At 40.9% G+C, this 19,390-nt stretch overlaps 1 protein-coding gene across 1 annotated transcript; it reads right to left on the reverse strand.

Moving 5' to 3' along the window:
* Positions 1 to 536: 536 nt before the first annotated feature.
* Positions 537 to 18,426, reverse strand: ISOC1 (isochorismatase domain containing 1). The gene is made up of 5 exons (XM_004420244.3): positions 18,059 to 18,426; positions 8,507 to 8,626; positions 8,189 to 8,392; positions 6,453 to 6,569; positions 537 to 1,683 (listed from the first exon to the last, which is right to left on the reverse strand). The coding sequence occupies exons 1-5, from the start codon at positions 18,365 to 18,367 to the stop codon at positions 1,537 to 1,539; spliced, it is 897 nt and encodes a 298-aa protein (XP_004420301.1). The 5' UTR covers positions 18,368 to 18,426; the 3' UTR covers positions 537 to 1,536.
* Positions 18,427 to 19,390: the final 964 nt, after the last annotated feature.

The following is a 19,390-nucleotide window of genomic DNA, read 5'->3' on the forward strand; positions in this document are numbered from 1 at the left end:
AAATGCAAAATGTCAGGCCCTACCCCAGACCTCCTGAACCAGAGTCAGCTTTTAACAAGATCCCCAGGTGATCTGCATTCATACTAAAATTTGAGAAGCACTAGGTTAAATTTATTAAAAACTATTTTAAATTGTGGAAGAATCTTTGCTTCTTTTTTGACACACAAGTTTGCTGGAAAAGAAAATATCTAAATGCACCCACAAGAAGAATGCTATGTTGTTGTTTGTTACCACTGACAAAAGAAACAAACATTTCTACTGCTCTTAAATAATGAAGGCGGCCCTTCAGTAAAATCCATTTGCCACCACCTGCAAAGGATTTCCCTTCTTTGAAAATTCCCATGAGTTGAAAGATTATTAATGTCAAAATCTGATACCTCTAAATAAATATCAGAATCCCTGGATTAGTATTCAGAGCCATGTTGTGGAGGACAGAATAATTTCATTCACATAACACATTTTCTTTAATTACTTTAATATAAAAGACAGCAATGTTCCATATTTCACATTAAAATAAAAGTTTTAAAACCCTCTAATAAGTGTTTAATGAAAATAAATTTATTGAAAGGTAGCAAAGACTACAAAATTAACACTACCAAATCATTACTGATGCCTTTTGCATTAACTATAATATTTGGAGGGTAGGTGGAGAAAATATCAAACAAGAATATGGACACTTTAAAACTACATTTTATCAGCCTTATCTTTTTGCTAAATCTTGTGCACATGAGAAGATGCATTCAAGATGACTGTAACGATATTCGGCTCAAGTCATACTTCAAAGATTTTAAAACAGCCCTCCACTAATCTTATGACATAGCAAATCATCCCATCTGTTTACAAAATTAAAACAAGCAATGACCCAATGAGTCTTTCTAGGCAAAGGATTCAGCTAAAAAAAAGAGAACATTAACAGAGAATTAGTGATGTTGACTAGAATAAGAAAATTAGCATAATCAAGAAAGATACATAACTATTTCACATAATTTCACCTGGTTAGATCAACACAACTTGCTCAACAAGTAAGCTGACTTTATTGTGAGGGAAAGGGGTAACATGATCCAGAATCCTGTTTTTAAATTCTCATATAATAATCCTATTTCAATCAACCTGAAAGTAAAAGCACTGAATCCACATTAACATTATAACACACATCTTACAATAATACAAAAGTCAAACCACTATCACTACATTTTTTTCTTTAAAGCGCACAATTTAAGAAAACTTCACAAGAGTGTGCACTTTTAAAAGTTACGATCAGCGTATATAGTATAGACAAAACAGGCACCTCCGTTATAATTTTTTTTAATAAATAAAAGCACATTAACAAAAAAAGAAGGTAAGCAGCACCTGAAGCCTTTGACATCTGTAACTAAACGCTGGTACCCAAATGTTCTAACTGTTAAGTTTTACTAAGAGGCGCAAAAAAGGAGCCAATTTTTGACTTAACATTTTAATTCTAGTAGAGACAAGAGCTTGTCTAGGCTTACAGTCCTGTCACCTGATGGTGAGCAGTATTCCAGTCCTTCAAATGTCCTATACTTTGGAGAGCAGACCCGACTCTGGAGCACTTGCCTTAATTAGATTCTGTATTTCCTTGAATTTTGGATGGTCTTTATCAGCCACCAGCTGTAGCAGAACAGCCTCACTCGTGGTCACTATAATCCCAGTTCGAGCAAGACGCTTTTTACAAGAAGATAAACACAAATAAGAAGTAAGCATGGGAATGGACACTACTTTAAAACAGCAACAAGTATACCGGGACACAAGAATTTAGTGTCTCCCACTAAAACCATGGTCCTTAGTCATACCATCAAATTCAATGACGGGGACAGATTCCAAACTGGCCACACTACAAACCCATTAGGATTCTTCTCAGTATTAATAATACGGACTAGAAACGAGTAAAAGAAAACAGGTAGCCAGTATTATGGTTTATATATGACAAGGACAGGAGGGAAATCAAGGCTAACGACTGTAAAACGTGAGAGACGAGAGAGAAGCGAATGGCATATGCTATATCCCCATCACTGAACCTTTGGACACTTGGAATTGCTGCTACTTCCTAAACACTATCTGCAAGTTTACATTTCATCTTTCACTCATTCACTAACTCAGCGAAAGGCTACTTCTGACTTACTCCTAAATGTATTAAACTCTTTTATTTCTATTTCTACTATCAAGATAAAAAGGGTGCCTTCATCCATATTTTCCACTCTACAGTTTAACTGAGATAATGTATTAGGTCATGATGTGTATGAATACTTATGCCTGGCATTCAGTAGCTATTTATTAAATAAAAAAAAGCATAGGAGTATACTTCTAAAGCTCCATTAGCTATGCTATGAATATAGTTGTAGCTGTCCAGAATACTTCTATTCATTCCTAATTTATTATCCAATTTCATATAACTACAGTTTTTAATCACATTATAACTACTGTAGGAATTAAAATGATGATTCTTAACTTCTTTTTTGTCTCCAATCATCTGACATATAGCATGTGAACTCTTCCCAGAAGTAAGAGTTCCTCTGTCTAGAAATGATCAGTGGTAGAAGAAAAGAGCCTCATGTAAGGTTTAAGAACGTGCCCCTGGATGATAATAGAACCAACACCACTGCCACCATCATAAACTTTTTAGAATCACTAAACAAGAGTATAAAATGTAAGCCTGTCTAAAGTTTCACTGAGAGGTCAAAAATGTCCTTGCCAAATTGCTCCAGGGGAATCATAACAAAGAACTAAGGACAGAAATCTCAAGGAAGGGGAGGAGAGAGAGGGTACACAGCAGGGAGGAAGAAAAAAGAGGAAGGGAGGGAGGAGGGCAAAGAAAAGAAACTGGAGACAAAGGGAGGAGGGGAGGAGCGGGACGAGAAGAGAATTCTAGGGCAGAGATTCTCTGGATGTATTTGTTATCAGAAACCCTAGGGGGAAAATGGGTCAACTGTTATCCCAAGAAACATCCACTGCAAGAACCATGGAAGATGAGGCGACTAGAAACAACTCGTAGGTAAAACAGAGGGAAAGACTCAGATCAGCCCCTCGTCATAAAGAAGGAATCACTTGAACAGCCAGGACATCCCAGTGGAGTGAAAGTAATCCTCCCTCAGATGGCTATAGATCCGCAGGCCCAACCTTCCCACTGGCAGACTCTTCCTTTTTGTCCCCAAAGACATAGAAGGGAGTATAAGCCGTAGTTTACTTATCAGAAAGCAAGCTTGGACCTCAACAACTTGTACAGAACAGGGTGCAGAGCAGCTGACCAGAACTCTCTAGAAATGAAAAATCAGCAGAGTTATGTAGGAAAGAGGGAAAAAAAACCAAGGCTGCCAGTGCTCTTATGTTGGGACAAATATCAGAGAGTGAGTTATCTCTGAGTGTTTTAAAGACTTCTGGAAACTATTTCCTCCTCCTTGCTTTTCAGTCAACTCCTGGCTATCATAGCAAAACCCTTAGAGATCCCAAAGGACTGTGTGCTTGCTTCCGACAGAAGGGCAGGGGATACGCATAAGACTAGTTGCAGCTGAGCTGTGTGACCGTCCAGTCATTCAGACCCAGCCCTCACCCTCACCAGCTGGCTGCCCTCCTGCCTTCCTTACGGCTCATTGTTGCATTAGTGGACTTGCAATGACAGTCTGAATCTGAATCACACACTTCCAGTGTCTGTGAAAGTGCTTTATATACTCTAATGTGCCAACGAAGGTCAGTTCTCACTAATCTTTCTAGTTCCTTAGTGAGGCAGGAAGGACAGAAAACTGGGCCCAGGTTAAGGAAGAAATCTGATGACCCACGAAGAAGCCCATCTAAAATATCTAGCTTTCCCTAGTGCTCTGGTAACCAGAGTCTGGTCCACTCTAGGCCAACAACCCTCACTGATGCTGCGAGTCAGGTCACCCTGGCTTAAAAAGAGGCAATTAAAACCCCAGCTGTTTAATACACATGGGTAGATGGCTTAATAGGCTTCTGAAGTTCTTCCCTTACACTTGCAAAACCAGTTCAACTAGGCCAAAGGAAAGGAAAGGATGCTCTGACCCACAAACCTAAAAATGCATGAGTACAAAGCCATGACAGCCTCAAAGAGGGCAGGGGAGAAAAAACAAGACTAAACCCACTAAATTTCCAAGCAACACTATCAACTCCCTAGAAGTACAAGGACATCAGTACAAGAAAGGGTTTTATTCTATTTTATTCTGCATTTACTCTACAATTATTAGTTGAAAGAAACAATGCCTGACAGACGGCAGGTGCTCAAAAAAAATTGTTGAATAAAGCATACACCCACAGACCCTGGAACAGAAGTTTCAATAATGCTATCTATCAATCTTATTTGTATAATGATCTTAACAGGCAATATGGACAGTCTCAGAATTATCCTAAGTAGTTGTGTTCTAAAGGAATAGAGGGGCCGGCCCCGTGGCTTAGCGGTTAGGTGCGCGCGCTCCGCTGCTGGCGGCCCGGATTCGGATCCCGGGCACGCACCAACGCACTGCTTGTCCGGCCATGCTGAGGTCGAGTCCCACATACAGCAACTAGAAGGATGTGCAGCTATGACACACAACTATCTACTGGGGCTTTGGGGGGAAAAATAAATAAATAAAATCTTAAAAAAAAATAAAATAAAAAAAAAATAAAGGAATAGAGAAGAAGGGGAGCTGGCCAGATTGCTGTTTAACTTTCATAGTCATAGACTAAAACAGAAAACTTAACATTTCTCCCAATAATGTAGGGACAAACTAAATCACCTCCATATCAAATTAAGACCAAGAGGAAAGGTCTGAAATGTGGCACATTTCCCCCATCACCTCCTGACCTGATTCTTGTTTCCCTTTCAACCTCAACACTCTAACCCGAGGCAACACTCTTTCCTTTCCTCCTCAGAACTTCTCAAGACTATTCCTTTCTGGTCTTGGAGGTATTACGCTTATATATTTCTGATAAGACTAACCTCACGAAGACAACAACAAATAATAATAAATATGGCAGCTAACATTTGAGGGTTTACTGCGTCAGGCACTGTACTAAGTGCTATCAATACATTATCTCACTTAATCATCACAAAAATCCTCCCATGTAGTGGCTATTATTATTTCTATCTCACTAATGAGAAATCCGAGGCATAGATATTAGATACTTGCCCAAAGACACAAATTTACAAAATGCCAGAACCTGCATTCAAACCCATATCATCCCCACCCTGTTTGGACTCCTAATCCCTGAGATTACAGACTACTTTTCAAAGAATGAGGTTCAGATGCTAAATAGCTGACTACATTTTCATTCTGATTCTGTGAGAAGACAGAATTTCCAAGAATCAAAATTTTCTGTAATAAATGCTGTAATAAAGACATGTCTAAAATAGTCCACAAGGACTTAAAAATAGATGAACAAAATAAATAAATTACTTTCACCTGTAATCCCAATATAGGACTCACTGCTTCTGGAATAACAGAGAAGGGAGAGCCAACCAGGGCCTTAAAACTACTGTTGCTGCCAGCAACCTCCCCCGCTTCTGCATCAGCCCTCCCCACTAAACCTTCTCCTTTCTTTTCTCGGACTACTCTTTCTCATTTGCCCTGCCTCACCACCCTAGATAAGACTAGGCTAAAGAGATGATTTAGCAATCCTACGGAAAAAGTAGTTCATGGGCCAGCTTGTGCATGGAATGCTGGAGGGTCTCAAAAAAGAACTATATTTCCCATTCTCAACAAAATATCAGTTAAAGAACTCAGAAACTCAACCACATGTATATTACTCTAAAATTATTACAGAATTAGAATTAAACATGAGAGAGAGAGAGAGATATCCACAATATGGAGTGAATGTTTCAAAGGATTATGTGGTAGTTTGCTTTTCAACAGTCTTGGAATAAGGAAATGCTTAGGTAAACTAATGTTATGCAACACTGAGAATGAATCATTGGCTCTCCAACTCGATGGTACGTCTTGACATGCAAACAGCTATGAAACACTGTGAGTGGTGTCCACAGTCAGAGGCATACCTCCTATTTCCAGAAATTCAAGTCTAAGGAAACCTAATATAAGGTTGAACCAGGTGTAGGCCCACTATGCCCGAGTCTTTGGATAGATCTTGGCTGAGTTAAACCCAGGTGAACTGTTTTTAATTTGCAAATCTCTAAATGGTTCAGATTAAGCTTCCTGAATAACGCTTAGTTCACATATAAAACTACAGCAAAAATGATAAAAGATATAAAGGAGCTTTTGGCATCACTAGAAATCTAGATCTAAGGAGACAGAAGATATAAAATAGGATATGGGAATGAGACCTCAAAGGTCAGTCAGTGCACAGTCAAGACGCTGGAAATCAATGAGTCTGATATTGTTAATTAAGTTCAAATTTAAGAGGTAAATCTTTCATTGCTGTTAAACATTCAATACTCTTCAAATTTATTTGGAAAATTTGATAAATGATTTATTTCAAAGCAGGACAATTACCTCAAGAGCAAACATCCTGTCCATCATGCTTCTCGATGAGGTGGCGTCGGCAACAATATGAACCTCAATACCTCGGCCCACGAGCTCCAGAGCAGTTTGCTGGATGCACACATGAGTCTAGTGGGAAAGTTAAAAATCGTATGTAATAACACGGCAAACTAAAAGTATTTTACAAATGTGCAACCTGATAGAGCAGAATGAGCACCACAGGTCTAACGACCTTGTCCTACATCTAGTTTTGCCTCTAGGTAGGTGATCTCGAGCATAAACAGCATCTCTGGCTTCAGTTTCCTCTTTGTAAAGCCAGAAATTGGATTACATCACTATCCCTCATACTAGGAACCTTGAACATATTCTTAGAGCTCTGTGAGAATCTTTTTAAAGACTTTCATCTATGTCATCTGGACAACCTTCCTACGGCTGACCACAACCACTCAGTGCTGATGCCACTGGCAGTTGGGTTTATTTCTGAATTCACACCAAGTGCCGAACACAAAGAATGAGTCTGCTGACTGAGAAAGGAGTGGGAAAACGGAGTCATTAGAAGTAAACGTAGGCCAAGTTAAAAATAACCTGTGACACAGGCAAAAAATACCTAGTATACAATCACCAGCAAATATATTGTGTAGATTCCATCTTTGTACGTACTAACTTGTAACAACTCATTAGCAGACAAATAGAGTAAAAACATGCTCCAACAATCACTGTATTATACAACCAATGAAAGCAGATTTCAATAACATCACAATGCCAACCTTATCTTCACATGACAAGAGAGCTCTGGAGAATTATCAACCCACACCTCATTAGAATTAGCTCTGGAGGACTGCTCAAAGACGATTTTGATTAGGCATGAGGTCTAATAATGACGAACCAGCAAAAAAAGTGCAAAAGTCAGCGACAGCATTTGGTATGACATATTTATACAAATAGGCTTCCTCTATATTGTCATTATTGAAGTCAAAATACAGAAATATTTAATGTACATCTAAACCCGAGGCATCTTTTTACTGCTAAAACTATTACTACAAAATCTACTATGAAAACATCATGGGTATATTAAATTAATATTATTATTTGAATTTCACCGTCTTTATAGTTTTTTTCATGATTTTTAAATTTTAGTTCAATAGTTGTTTAAAAGCTATGATTAAATACTTATATTCTGTTTGTACACATCCAAAAAACCCAAATCAAACAAAAAGCAATTTAAATCAGCATTGGGAATCCATGAGTATTTTTCTCATCCATGAGTATGTACATGATGCAAATGTGTGGGACAATGAACTCCAGACTTCCAAGGTTTTTCTAGCACAAAAATAAGACCAAGGTGAAATCTTACAATACATAAATAAAAATAATGCCTTTACTGAAAATGTGCTCCAAACGTAGTGTTTAAAATAAAAGCCCAAGAAATCAATCTAGATTCAAATCCAGCTCCATCCTTTAACTAGCTGTATGACCTTGGGCAAGTTATATGGCATCTCTCTGTTTTACTTCCCTCATCTATAATATGGGAAGACCAAGAGTACTTAGCTCTTAGGTTGCTGTGCGGGTTTAATGAATTAATAAAGTGTTTAGATCAGTGCCATACAAATAGTCAACACTTAATAAATGGTGGATATTTTTCATCATTATTACCACCTTCATGGTATTCTACATGCAAAATTGCATTCTGAAAATATCAAGTTTTCTACAAATAATATTGTGTCCAAAAGATAACAACAGGTACTTACTTCTACTCCAAATAACACAACACTCCTGACTCCAGGAATCTCTGCTAAGGCTGCTTCTACTTCTGGTAATACCATCGAAAACTTGGTCTTTGGAAGTACCAGTTTCACACCCGTTAAATCAATTTCTTGAACGGTGCTTCCAAGACCTTTAGGGTACTGTTCTGTTACGACAACTGGAATTCCTAAAATGCGGGCCCCTTGTAACTGAAAAAAAAGAACAACAAACAAAACAAAGACAATTAGCAATATATATATATGTGTATATATGAAGGTATATCATGCTTTAGCAAATTGAAATAAATAAATAAACAAGCATACCAGTCTTTGTCCAACGCTAATAATATCCCCAAAATACTTGATGGCTGGTCTGAACCTTTCCTGCATATCACAGCAGAAAAACACAGTGCTTGAAGGTGTAAGATTTCCCAGGGTAGTGAGCTGAGGAAAAAAAGGAAAAAAAATGACTTAGCACTTGTTATACAAGGACATTTATTTTCAGTGGAGGTCAATAAAGGAAGAAAAATGTTCCTGTTTGACTCAGTAAGTCAATTTCTACAACTATTATCCAAAAGAAATGATCTGAATTATAGAACCAAAAAGTTATTCATGAAGATGTTCACTGAATTGCTGTTAACAGTGAAAATTAGAAATAAACCAAACGCCAACAATACAGAAATGATTTCACAAATTTGAACACATACACATGACAAAACATTTTTTAGCCAATTAAAATACGTATATATGTTTTCAAAGAATTTGTACCATCTAAGAAAAAATGCTCATAATCTAATGTTAGTTTTAAAAATAAAGCACAATTCAATAGTATTTCAATAATGTAAATATATGAATAAAAGGTAGAAGCAAATATATGAAAATATTAACAAGCAGTTAGAGAGCTAGGGATGTTGGTAATATTTTTTCTTTATACCTTTCTTACATTTTCCAAATGCTATTTAAAAACATTTCTCGAATGTTATTTAAAAATATATATTACCTGAAAATCAGAAAAAATTTCACATTAGTAAAAAACTTAAACTTGATGATGGCATTGCTTACTGGAACAAAGAGTAAAATTTAAAATAGTCTGTAGCAGAGACTATGTAACATAAAACTAAAAAAACAGAAACAAATCCAGAGTTACCGCTATGAAGACAGAAATATTAATATTCTCAAGAATAACTTCCTAGAGTTCAAAAACTGCAATGATATGATGCCAAGCACATCACCAGTGTTAAAAAGACAGACACAGGGGCTGGCCAGGTGGCGTAGTGGTTAAGCTCGCGCACTCCGCTGCAACGGCCAGGGGTTCGCAGGTTCAGATCCCGGGTGCGGACCTACGCATTGCTTATCAGGCCATGCTGTGGTGGCGTCCCAGATATAAAGTAGAGGAAGATGGGCACAGATGTTAGCCCAGGGCCAATCTTCCTCAGCAAAAAAGAGGAGGATTGGCAACAGATGTTAGCTCAGGGCTAATCTTCCTCACCAAAACAAAACCAACAAACAAAAAAAAACAACCAGACATAAATTTGACATTTGCATTCTTAAACATATTTATCGCACTCAGGAAAGTCAAGGAGTTAAGATGAAAATTGGGTATTTGATTACCGAGCTTTACACTAATTGCTGCTAACTGCTGTAGTTGGTCTTCTCTAACAACTTGGGCCCAGTATGGATCTATCGAAAAGCGAAAATGACCGCTGAATACAAGAATTTAATCTCACTGGATTCTTAAAAGTCCATGGGGCTTTTCTCTCTACCTTCTCACATTACAGAAAGCTCTGTAGAGGATGCAGTCTGGTCATGAATGAACCCATATCACTACCCTCACTAGACACCCCTAAACCTCTCATTATCCCATTTTGCTCTCTCTAAAACCACCCATGGATAACCATTATTAACAATTTTCTAGAGGAACCTGTGTCCTGATTACATAGTGGTGGCTTCACCACTAGCCTGACCCTAGACTCTGCCTTAGTACCTCTGCACATGGCATACTCTCATGAAACAATTACTACAGGAATTAAGTGAATCATTAAAAGGAATCTTTTATCCTTAATAGTATGAGTGTTCTAATCAGTCTGCACTTTATTTATCTATGTCCTGGTCTGAGGAACTCTGGCACTTTAACCTCCCTCTGGTGTTCTCTCTACACATGTGCACTGATTAACCATGTGCAATCCAACACTAAGTTCATGTCAGATTGGGAGTGCCATCTCTAATTCTAGCACTACGTATGGGGTTTTCCTACTTTGCCAATAGAGCATGATTAAAATAAATATTCGGGCATCTTAATTACATATCCTATCTTCGGCTATTTCCTTACTTAAACTTTTAATCCAAGTATTATGCCTCCATTTTGGTCATTTTCAAAAACAGTGAGTATGATGTGTATGTAAGTACTTAGGGTACTATTTTAAAAACCAATCACTATTTATGACTATGTATTTTAAATTCTCAGTAAACATTAAATCTCGGCTCAAAAGGCTCAGAATCTGTATATTTTCTCTTTAGCAATCTGAACCGTGCGTCCCTGGTCATCCACAATGTGTTTAGGACACACTAGGAAAAGCAGTTTACCTGCAACTGGCCTGTTTCTAACGATAGTAATGCAACTTAGCCAAGCTCACATTCTACAACAAGAGAAAACCAGCAAGCAGGCAAAATAACACTCCCGGGCAGTTGAGTAATTACGTTGTACAGCCATGCACTAACGTGCACAGCTCTTACTCACTTAGATCTCCAGCTCTCCGCTCTCACCTCAGACTGTAGTGACTACCTCTGTATACGTTCCTAACACGTTTACTTGTCTGGATTCTAAATTCACAGAAGGTTATAAACGGCAAATCAGAAAGGAAACGGCTGGAGACAGGCAAACTGATAGCACCAAGAAATGAGAGCTTGAAACAGAGCAAAGTTTCAAGATAGAATAACAGCAGATCAAAACTCAACTAGTTCTACAGTCTAGACCTCTAGTGAAGGCGTAACAAGCTGTATATAACTTAAAAATCGGGACAACGTCATTTTAACCACTCATTAAGACAATGTTAAATTATATGATATTTCAGGGCTATAACATCAAATGGTCAAAATATTCAAAATTGGGATATTTCAAGGAATAAAACCTTACCTACCCAGAAATCCTAAAAATTCAGAGTTGTGGTGTCCTGGAGTTCCTGTTCCCCGGTGCTTCCCTGTACCTCATTTCAGCTGTGAGGTATCCTGTTCTGGGCAGGGGACCACATCAGATTTACGCCATATTAGATTCAGACTGAGGTCAGAAATCTTCACTACTTGAAATCTTCACTACTCTGCAAAACTTTTCTAGTACAGGAACTTATCTATAAACTTTCAGTAAACAAAGAAACCATAGAGATAAGGTGGCAAAGTATGTTTTTACAAAGAGATGACTGGTTATAATTTGGTGAATCAAAAATGCCTTGATACTCTCCTCTCAAGGAGTTTAACTCCTTACACGCCCTTGAATGTGGTCTGCACTTAATGATTTGCTTCCTCAGAGTAGAGTATAGAGTGGGGAGGGTAACTACACAGTGAAGAAACCTAGCAAACACTGCCTCAGCCAGGTGATCAAGATGAAGATAATCAATGATGTTCATAGTATGGAGCCCTGACGTAAGGTGATGAGAATGACCTTCATGATCTTCCTCTCAAAATCGCACCACCCCAGGGCTGGCCTGGTGGCATAGGGGTTAAGTTCTCACACTCCGCTTCGGCAGCCTGGGGTTCACAGGTTTGGATCCTGGGTGCGGACATACGCACCGCTTGTCAAGCCATGCTGTGGCAGGCATCCCATATAAAATAGAGGAAGATGTGCACGAATGTTAGCCCAGGGCCAATCTTCCTCAGTGAAAAGACGACTGGCAACAGATGTTAGCTCAGGGCTAATCCTCCTCACCAAAACAAAATAAACAAACAAAACAATAAAAGTGGACTTAACCAAATGCAATCACAAGCAAAAGTGTAGCAACTACAGATCAATGCATATTCAATAGGCATGAGGAAATCACATATAAAAAATGTATGTGTGTATATACACACTTCCATATATCTGTATATGTACATATATCCCCACACATACACACATACATAAAAAATACATATTTCAGTATACATATTTAAATACAAAAAGTTGATCGCAGCCAATGGCTTCCTCCACAAGCAAGAGCTTAACAGATCAATTTCAAGTACAAGTTTTTTGTCCACCTTCTTAAGAAATGTCAGAGATGGGATTTGACCTTAGAATTCATATTCAAAAGACTTTTCATCCACCAGTGCCATTATTACCATTATCATGACAGTATTTACCCTCCTTCACCACTAAATGTGCTCTGACCACTTTCTAACAAGGGCTGCTAGACTTGCAAGGAATGTGTCCCCCTCTTGCTTATCCCAGTTGCTCAGAACAGGCATACAGAGGGTGGCAGGTCTTGCTTAGTGATTCATTGTGCACCAGTTCTGTTCTTACCATAAAAGTAACCCATGGTGTTTACGTTAAATTGTGTCCCCCAAAATTCATATATTGAATTCCTAACCTCTAGTACCTCAGAAAGCGGCCTTATTTAGAAGTAGTCTCATTGAAAATATAGTGAGTTAAGATGAGGCCATACTGGAGTAGGGTGGGTGCCTAATCTAACATGACTGGCGTCCTCATAAAAAGGGGAAATCTGGACACAGAGAAGGCCTTGTAAGCATGAAGGCAGAGATCACAGTGATGTGTCTATCAGCCAAGAAATCCAAAGACTGCCAGCAAACCACCAAATGCCAGGAGAGAGGCATGGAACAGACTCTCCCTCACAGCCCTCATAAGGAACCAACTCTGATCTCTAGCCTCCAGAACTCTGAGAAAATAAATTTCTGTTGTATAAGCCACTCAGTTTGTGTTACTTTGTTACAGCAGACCCCTAGTGAATTACTACAGAGAGTAAACTGTATATCTTTATAGGAATGATTAAAGTTTGGAATTGTAAATGTGATGTTTTCAAAATTTTTGTGGTCTCTTACAGTCACAAAATAGGCATGATCTGCTTGGGAGAGAGTCCAGAAAGGAATACAGGGTATCATTATTTCACTGAGAAGTGTTTCCAAGGAAATCTGACTACTGATTACCACAGTTATAGTGGGCCTTCCTCCAATACTGACTCATTTAAAACAGAGGTCTGTAATGTGGCTCCCCTGGGTTACAAGCTCCCTACACAGCACAGCCCATGGGCATTAGAATCTGAGTCCAAATCTCCAGTTCACTAATTTCAGTTACATGAAATCAGGAAAATCATTAACATCTCCAAACAGCAGTTTCTTAATCTGTAACAAAGCAAGAAAAATAGTATCTATCTGATAGGGCTATTTCAAGGATTAAATGAGCTTCATGTAATCAATCAGTAACTACAGTGTGACATCCTTCATATAGGAAACACACACTACAGTCTAAAAGTACAGCACATGTTAAAAAACTTCTTCTGTAATAAAGCTAAAATACCATTTGCCACTAAGATCCTTTAAACTAATAAATATATATATATAGCAATACTAATATTGCCTAACTTGCTATGTTAACACAGTCTGCAGAATTAAGAAAATGATTCATAAAGTGGATTTCCAGATGTCACCAACAGACTTACCATTACATGATCTGTTCCTAGCAAAACAGGTTTTGGGCTTTTTAATTTAGGCTACAAAAGAATATTTATTTCTCTCTTATTTCTACATATATTCATCTATTGAGAACACTAATGTTACTGGCATTAATACTACAACTCTAGATTATCAAAGTATGGGCTTTCTAACTCCCCAAGGGACACCAGCTGTCTCCACCCACCTCGAACTGAGGACTGAGGGATTTCTTAAGGTTCTATCTCAGGTTGGGTGAAGGTGAAGCTGGCCGGATCCCAGGAACACAGTGACATCTGAATCTACACTGGATTCCTCTCGACTGACTAAATGAAAGAAAAAAATTTCCAAACAGAGATCATAGCTCCCACTCTCGAACACAGTTTATTTACAGGTAGCCTCTAATGTATCCACAAGGGACAAAAGGCATACAATACTTTGAGCAATAATCTGGAATGTTAAATTTTTAGAAGTGACACACACCCAACCCCATCAAACCAATGGGGTGGAGACAATAGCACACCCTCAGGACCCTTCCCCTCAGTGCCCCTGACACTGTCCACCTCCAAGACATATGTCCCTCCTGCTTCTCCACTCAGTTTCTGAGCATCAGCTCATCCACCTGCTCCTCCTACACGCTCCCACGGTAAAGCTTCCCTAATCAAAAATCACCACCTTGCACCAGCAAGCCCAAGGGGGAACAGATTCTTTTCCCTCTTCTTTCCAAACCCTGCCCTCTCTCCCTTCCCACCATGAACTCTGGGTCTCTTCTAGCTATAAAATGTCCATGCCCCTGTTTAAAATAATAAGAGTAGTAATAAACTTCCAAGAAGGTGAAAGCCGGAGGCGAATCCCTTTCCAATTCACCATCTCAGGAAAAGGTCAAAATAACCTTCCCAGGAAAGCCCTTATCTTCTGCCCGCACAAGCTGCCAGAGCCTTCCCTCCTACGTACAGAAGCAAAATCCTCTCACCGGCGTCCTTCTCACAATGTCCATTTCTTCTCTTCTATTTGGCTCTGCCTTCCCTGGTGACAAGCTGGAAAGTACACTGCTGGTGGTATGATATCCAACTTAGGTGAGTTTCCAGGGTTAAATGTTTCCATTAGTTAAAACTTGGAAATACCTTTTGAAAAATTAAAACTTGTAAGTCATAAAAATGACCCAAATTCCCACTGTATAATCCTCTCATTTACATTTCTTCCCCTGTGTCTCAATATTCTCAGACTTCAAGCATTCTGACAAAGCTGAAGACACATTAAGCATACTTGAAACATGAGCTGTCTTCAGCTACCTGAGCTGTCAACAGACACTCACAGTCACGTCGACAGAGTATTCAGAAAAGAAGACACTAAGAAGTTACCGCAGCCTAATACTGGCAATAGGGGGTCTTAAAGATCAGCCTCCACAGAACTGCTAACCAACCACGGGTGCACAAGCAACCACCGTGTTTTACAAGGTCACCAGCAATAGTAGTCAGAACAAGCATGAAAGCAAACTCAGACCCCTATGTAAATTAAGAATACATTCTAGAATATACAGGACGTGAGCCAGGGCCACAGAGGCTCTAAGGCCTAAGTTTGAAGAAATAACAAGTCACATTATTTAAGCAGTGGACGACATGTGGTCGAACTTATGCTCTTTGTCCCTGCCTCTGGGAGATGGGGCCTACCATCCCCAGCAGCACGGCCTCACTGATGGGCCATCTTCAGTTTTCCTAAGTTACAGGCATCTATTACAAAGAACAATGAACAGCACCAAAACAAATGATATTACAAGCTCAAGTTTGTGGCTTGTTTCCCATTCTGCTTGGTATTTTCATTAAGCATGAAAAGAAAACATAAATGCTATGGTCAGTTATAAGGGAGGAGCTTCTGATGCTTTGCTAGCTCCACCATTACCAGGGAACCTTGGGCAGTTTCCTGTGTGTTCTGCTCTTCTGCAAAACGAGAGACTTAGGTTCTTAGGTAAGGAACAAACATGGGTCTTATCCATGTTTGCGTCCACTGTGCCAGGCACTTAGAGCTGCCACTCAAATGTTTGTGAAACAAACTCTATGGTCTTGCCTAGCCATAAAATGTCCACGTCTCTACGATTATACAGCTGGGCTCCAAAAAAATACAGTAAAATGGTCATGAAGAGCTATCTTCCTTCTCTCTTCTCAGAGTATATACACACATATATACACATATATGTGTGTGCGTGTATATCTATAGATTTTCTCACATAGAAATAAAGATGTATCAGAATAGGTATATGGACATATATGCCGTGTATGTCTGTGTATCCCTTCACATTATCTAGTTTTAAGCTGGAGGAGGTACCAGCTAAAAGTCAAAATATTATGATTACTAAAATGAGATAATATAAAAGAAAAGCATTTAAAAATACTTCAAAAATCTATGAAGTGTTATATAACAGATGCCTAACAATTCTTGGACTACTTAGTGAGAAAAAAATAACATTTTTTAAAGGATGGAACAGAGTAGTGTTATTATTATATTATTTTAAACATCACCACAAAAAGTTAACTATATATTATCTCTTCTACCAAGCAAAATATTTCCAAAGCCACAAGCGATCTGAATTATATAATGTCTTTTGAAAATGTACGAGACATTCCAGGTTTTCACATATGCATTATTAAGTTCCAGAATGTTTAATTAAAAAGAGCTGTCAGACCCAGGCCTTGAGTTTTTCAAAATAAAAACATCCTATCTTGAGGGGAAAAAAAAACCCTTACAGATGTGGGGGCGCTCGCTTGGCATAACATCTTCTTAGGTAATAGCCCTCCCTCCCTCCCAGCCACCACAGGAAATCCATCAGGAAGAAATCTGCATCTCAGTATAGCTCCAGACCCCCTCAGCATTTGGATTCTTGCCTTTATTAATGGATTTGTCAAAGGTGCATCCACCTTCTGGGGTATTTTGGCAGCAATAATCTAAACAGACTGACAAGGCTGCAGGGAGGTGTCAGCCATGAAAACTCTTGAAGATATAAAAATGGGGGGTAGTAAACACCTATGAACCACAATTCTCCAAATTCTCCATATGGATAGCAGCGCAAATTCTCGGGTATGAGAGACCATCTGCCTCCCTCTAGGCTCTCCAGGGGCCGACGGTGGAATCTCACAGCCTTCATCCTCTGAACACAGGAACTTTGTCCAGGTTAAAGTACCTGCTTTGTACCATGCTTCTGGCATGGGTGCTGGGGTGATACGAAACAAGACCCGTTCCACAGCCGACTACAGCTGAAAAAAAAAAACTTGAGAATAATCCTCAGGAAATGACATTTGAATATTAAAATGCCTTCTAACCCCGAATCCCACATTTCAGTTTGGTCTTCCGAAGAAATGTCTTAACAGTTTCTCAAGTAAAGAAAAATGTTGATGGTGTAGTGTGTAAAATATACCGTCTGTTCTTTGTTTTCAAAAATATAAATCCGCCAGTGAATTCTGAGCAGAAAAAGAGGACAGGAGACTGACCCGCGTAGTACTACAGCAAGGCTTTTTAAAAAATATTAAAGAGCTATAAAATAATCCTCAGCAAAAACAACTTTCTCAGCCAGCAAGACCAGGAAATCATGGTCTAGCTAAAGTTGGGTATTTAAGAAGGTACTGCGATCCTGGAGTCAAATGACTTTTTCAATGTAAGCGACGCATTTGTAATCAACAGATTCAGCTGACAGTTACAAGAAAGAGGCTTATTTCTCTTAAGGCTAGGGGAGGCTTAAGCTCAAGGAAAAGCCAGGGAAGAGAAAGGGGAAAGGGTCTGACTCCTGAAGTTTGTGTTTCCGCAAGTGGTAAACACAACTCTGGGGAACAAACCCTAGGGCCATTACTTCCCACAATCTCTTTCCCCCTATTCTGCATCACCCCCCCAAGCAAAAACACAGCTACTACAGCACAGCCCTTTGGTTACGCAGGAGCCTGAGACTTGCTCCTGGCACACAAAGCGGATGCGGGCAGCTGGGGACCACACACGTGGGGGCGTTCGCGCACGCCGAAACCAGTTGGGAGGCCCACGCCCCCGCCTCGGCCGAGGACAGCTGGTGACCGTCACCTTTGGACAGGCACATTCGTTGCGCCGTCCCCGAGGCTTGCGATAGCGGCGCAGCCCTTCCGAGCCGGCGCGGCGCGCAGGGCCCGGCGCCCGGGCGGCGCGGGGCACCTGAGGAGCGCGGCGGGGACAGGGACGCACGGGGACCGGGAGCAGCGGCGGGGCGCGCGGCCCTCCCGGGGGACCCACCTGGATCTGCAACGGCACGAGGCGCACCTTGCAGCGCTCGCTCACCGCGAAGCCCTTGGGCAGGTCCACGTACTGGCCCCACTCCTCCGCGAAGAGCTGCACCACGAATTTGCGGTGCATGTCGATCTGGTCGCCGTACAGGCTGAGGAACTTCTGAATGAGCAGCTCGTAGCCCGCGCCGTGCGGCACGCACGAGGGCCGCGCGAAGACCGAGAAGCAGAAGAGCACGGGGACCGTGCCCGACGGCGCCCCCGCGCCCACGCCGCCGCTGTTGGGGAGCGCCGGGACAGCCGGCTCCGCCGCCGCCATGTTCCCCCGAGCGTCTGCGAGCTCCGAGGCCGCGGAGGCGCAGACACGGCCGGCCGCCGCGGCCCCGCCTCCCCGCACCGCCCTCCCGCTCGGCAAGGCGGAGGGGCGGGTCCTGGCGGCCGCGGCTCGCGCGCCCTCCTCCCCGCCCCGGCAGAGCGCGGACCGCCACGGAGAGCTGGGTGGTGGGGCCGGGGTGCGCGCGCCACCGAGCGCCTGCGCCCGCCTCCCGGACCGCCCCCTCCAACCTTCCCAGCGGCCGCGCGGCCGCGCCTCCCGGCGCGCGGCCCCTCCCGCCGCGGCTCCGACGGTGCCCAGAGACCGTGGTGTCCTCACCGCCCCTTGAGCTGCTTCGGCCGCCCGCGTGCTCTAGTCCACAGAGGAGGTCTGTGTTCTTGAGGACTTGACGAACGAGCGGTGTTCTCAGGGACTAGAAGGTTGTCCTTGGGGACACAGGGTTGCCGGGCTGAGTCTGCTGGGACGCGATACCTGTTGGCCTTGTGCAGAGGCATGCAGCCTCCTCGAGGATAGCAGCAGTAATCTTAAAACCAATAGGACAGGCTGATAGATACTCTTAAGAGTGGCAGCAGAATTCAATGCTTACTTAGGAGGGCCATCCAAGACTCAGTATTTCATGTTTTTTTCAGTCCCCTGGAACACAATATCTCTAGTAATGCATTTGAGATTTTGGCTTCCCTTTATCTCAAGTCAATTTCTGGGAAAACTTGGACTGGGAATTGCAAAATATAAAGAGATTTAAGAGTAAAAATCAAGACTTTCTATTCAAACTGTGGATTTCTGTTTTTAAGCAAATAAAAGCGATCACCTTCAAATAAAATAATCCTCTGCCTCATGAACACTGTAAGGCACTATAATTAACTGGAATTAGAAAAGCATATGTACACTATGAACAAAGTTTCCCTAATATCAGGTCCTGGGAAGATAGGCTCATGAGTCTAAACATAATATTAGATTTTAGATATTAGGGGTTTCCTCTTCTTAGAAAGTAGTAACTTTTAAGGTATG

This window comes from Ceratotherium simum, chromosome 4 (genome assembly GCF_057802395.1).
Source record: "Ceratotherium simum simum isolate JZ-2026a chromosome 4, ASM5780239v1, whole genome shotgun sequence".
Lineage (NCBI taxonomy): Eukaryota > Metazoa > Chordata > Mammalia > Perissodactyla > Rhinocerotidae > Ceratotherium > Ceratotherium simum.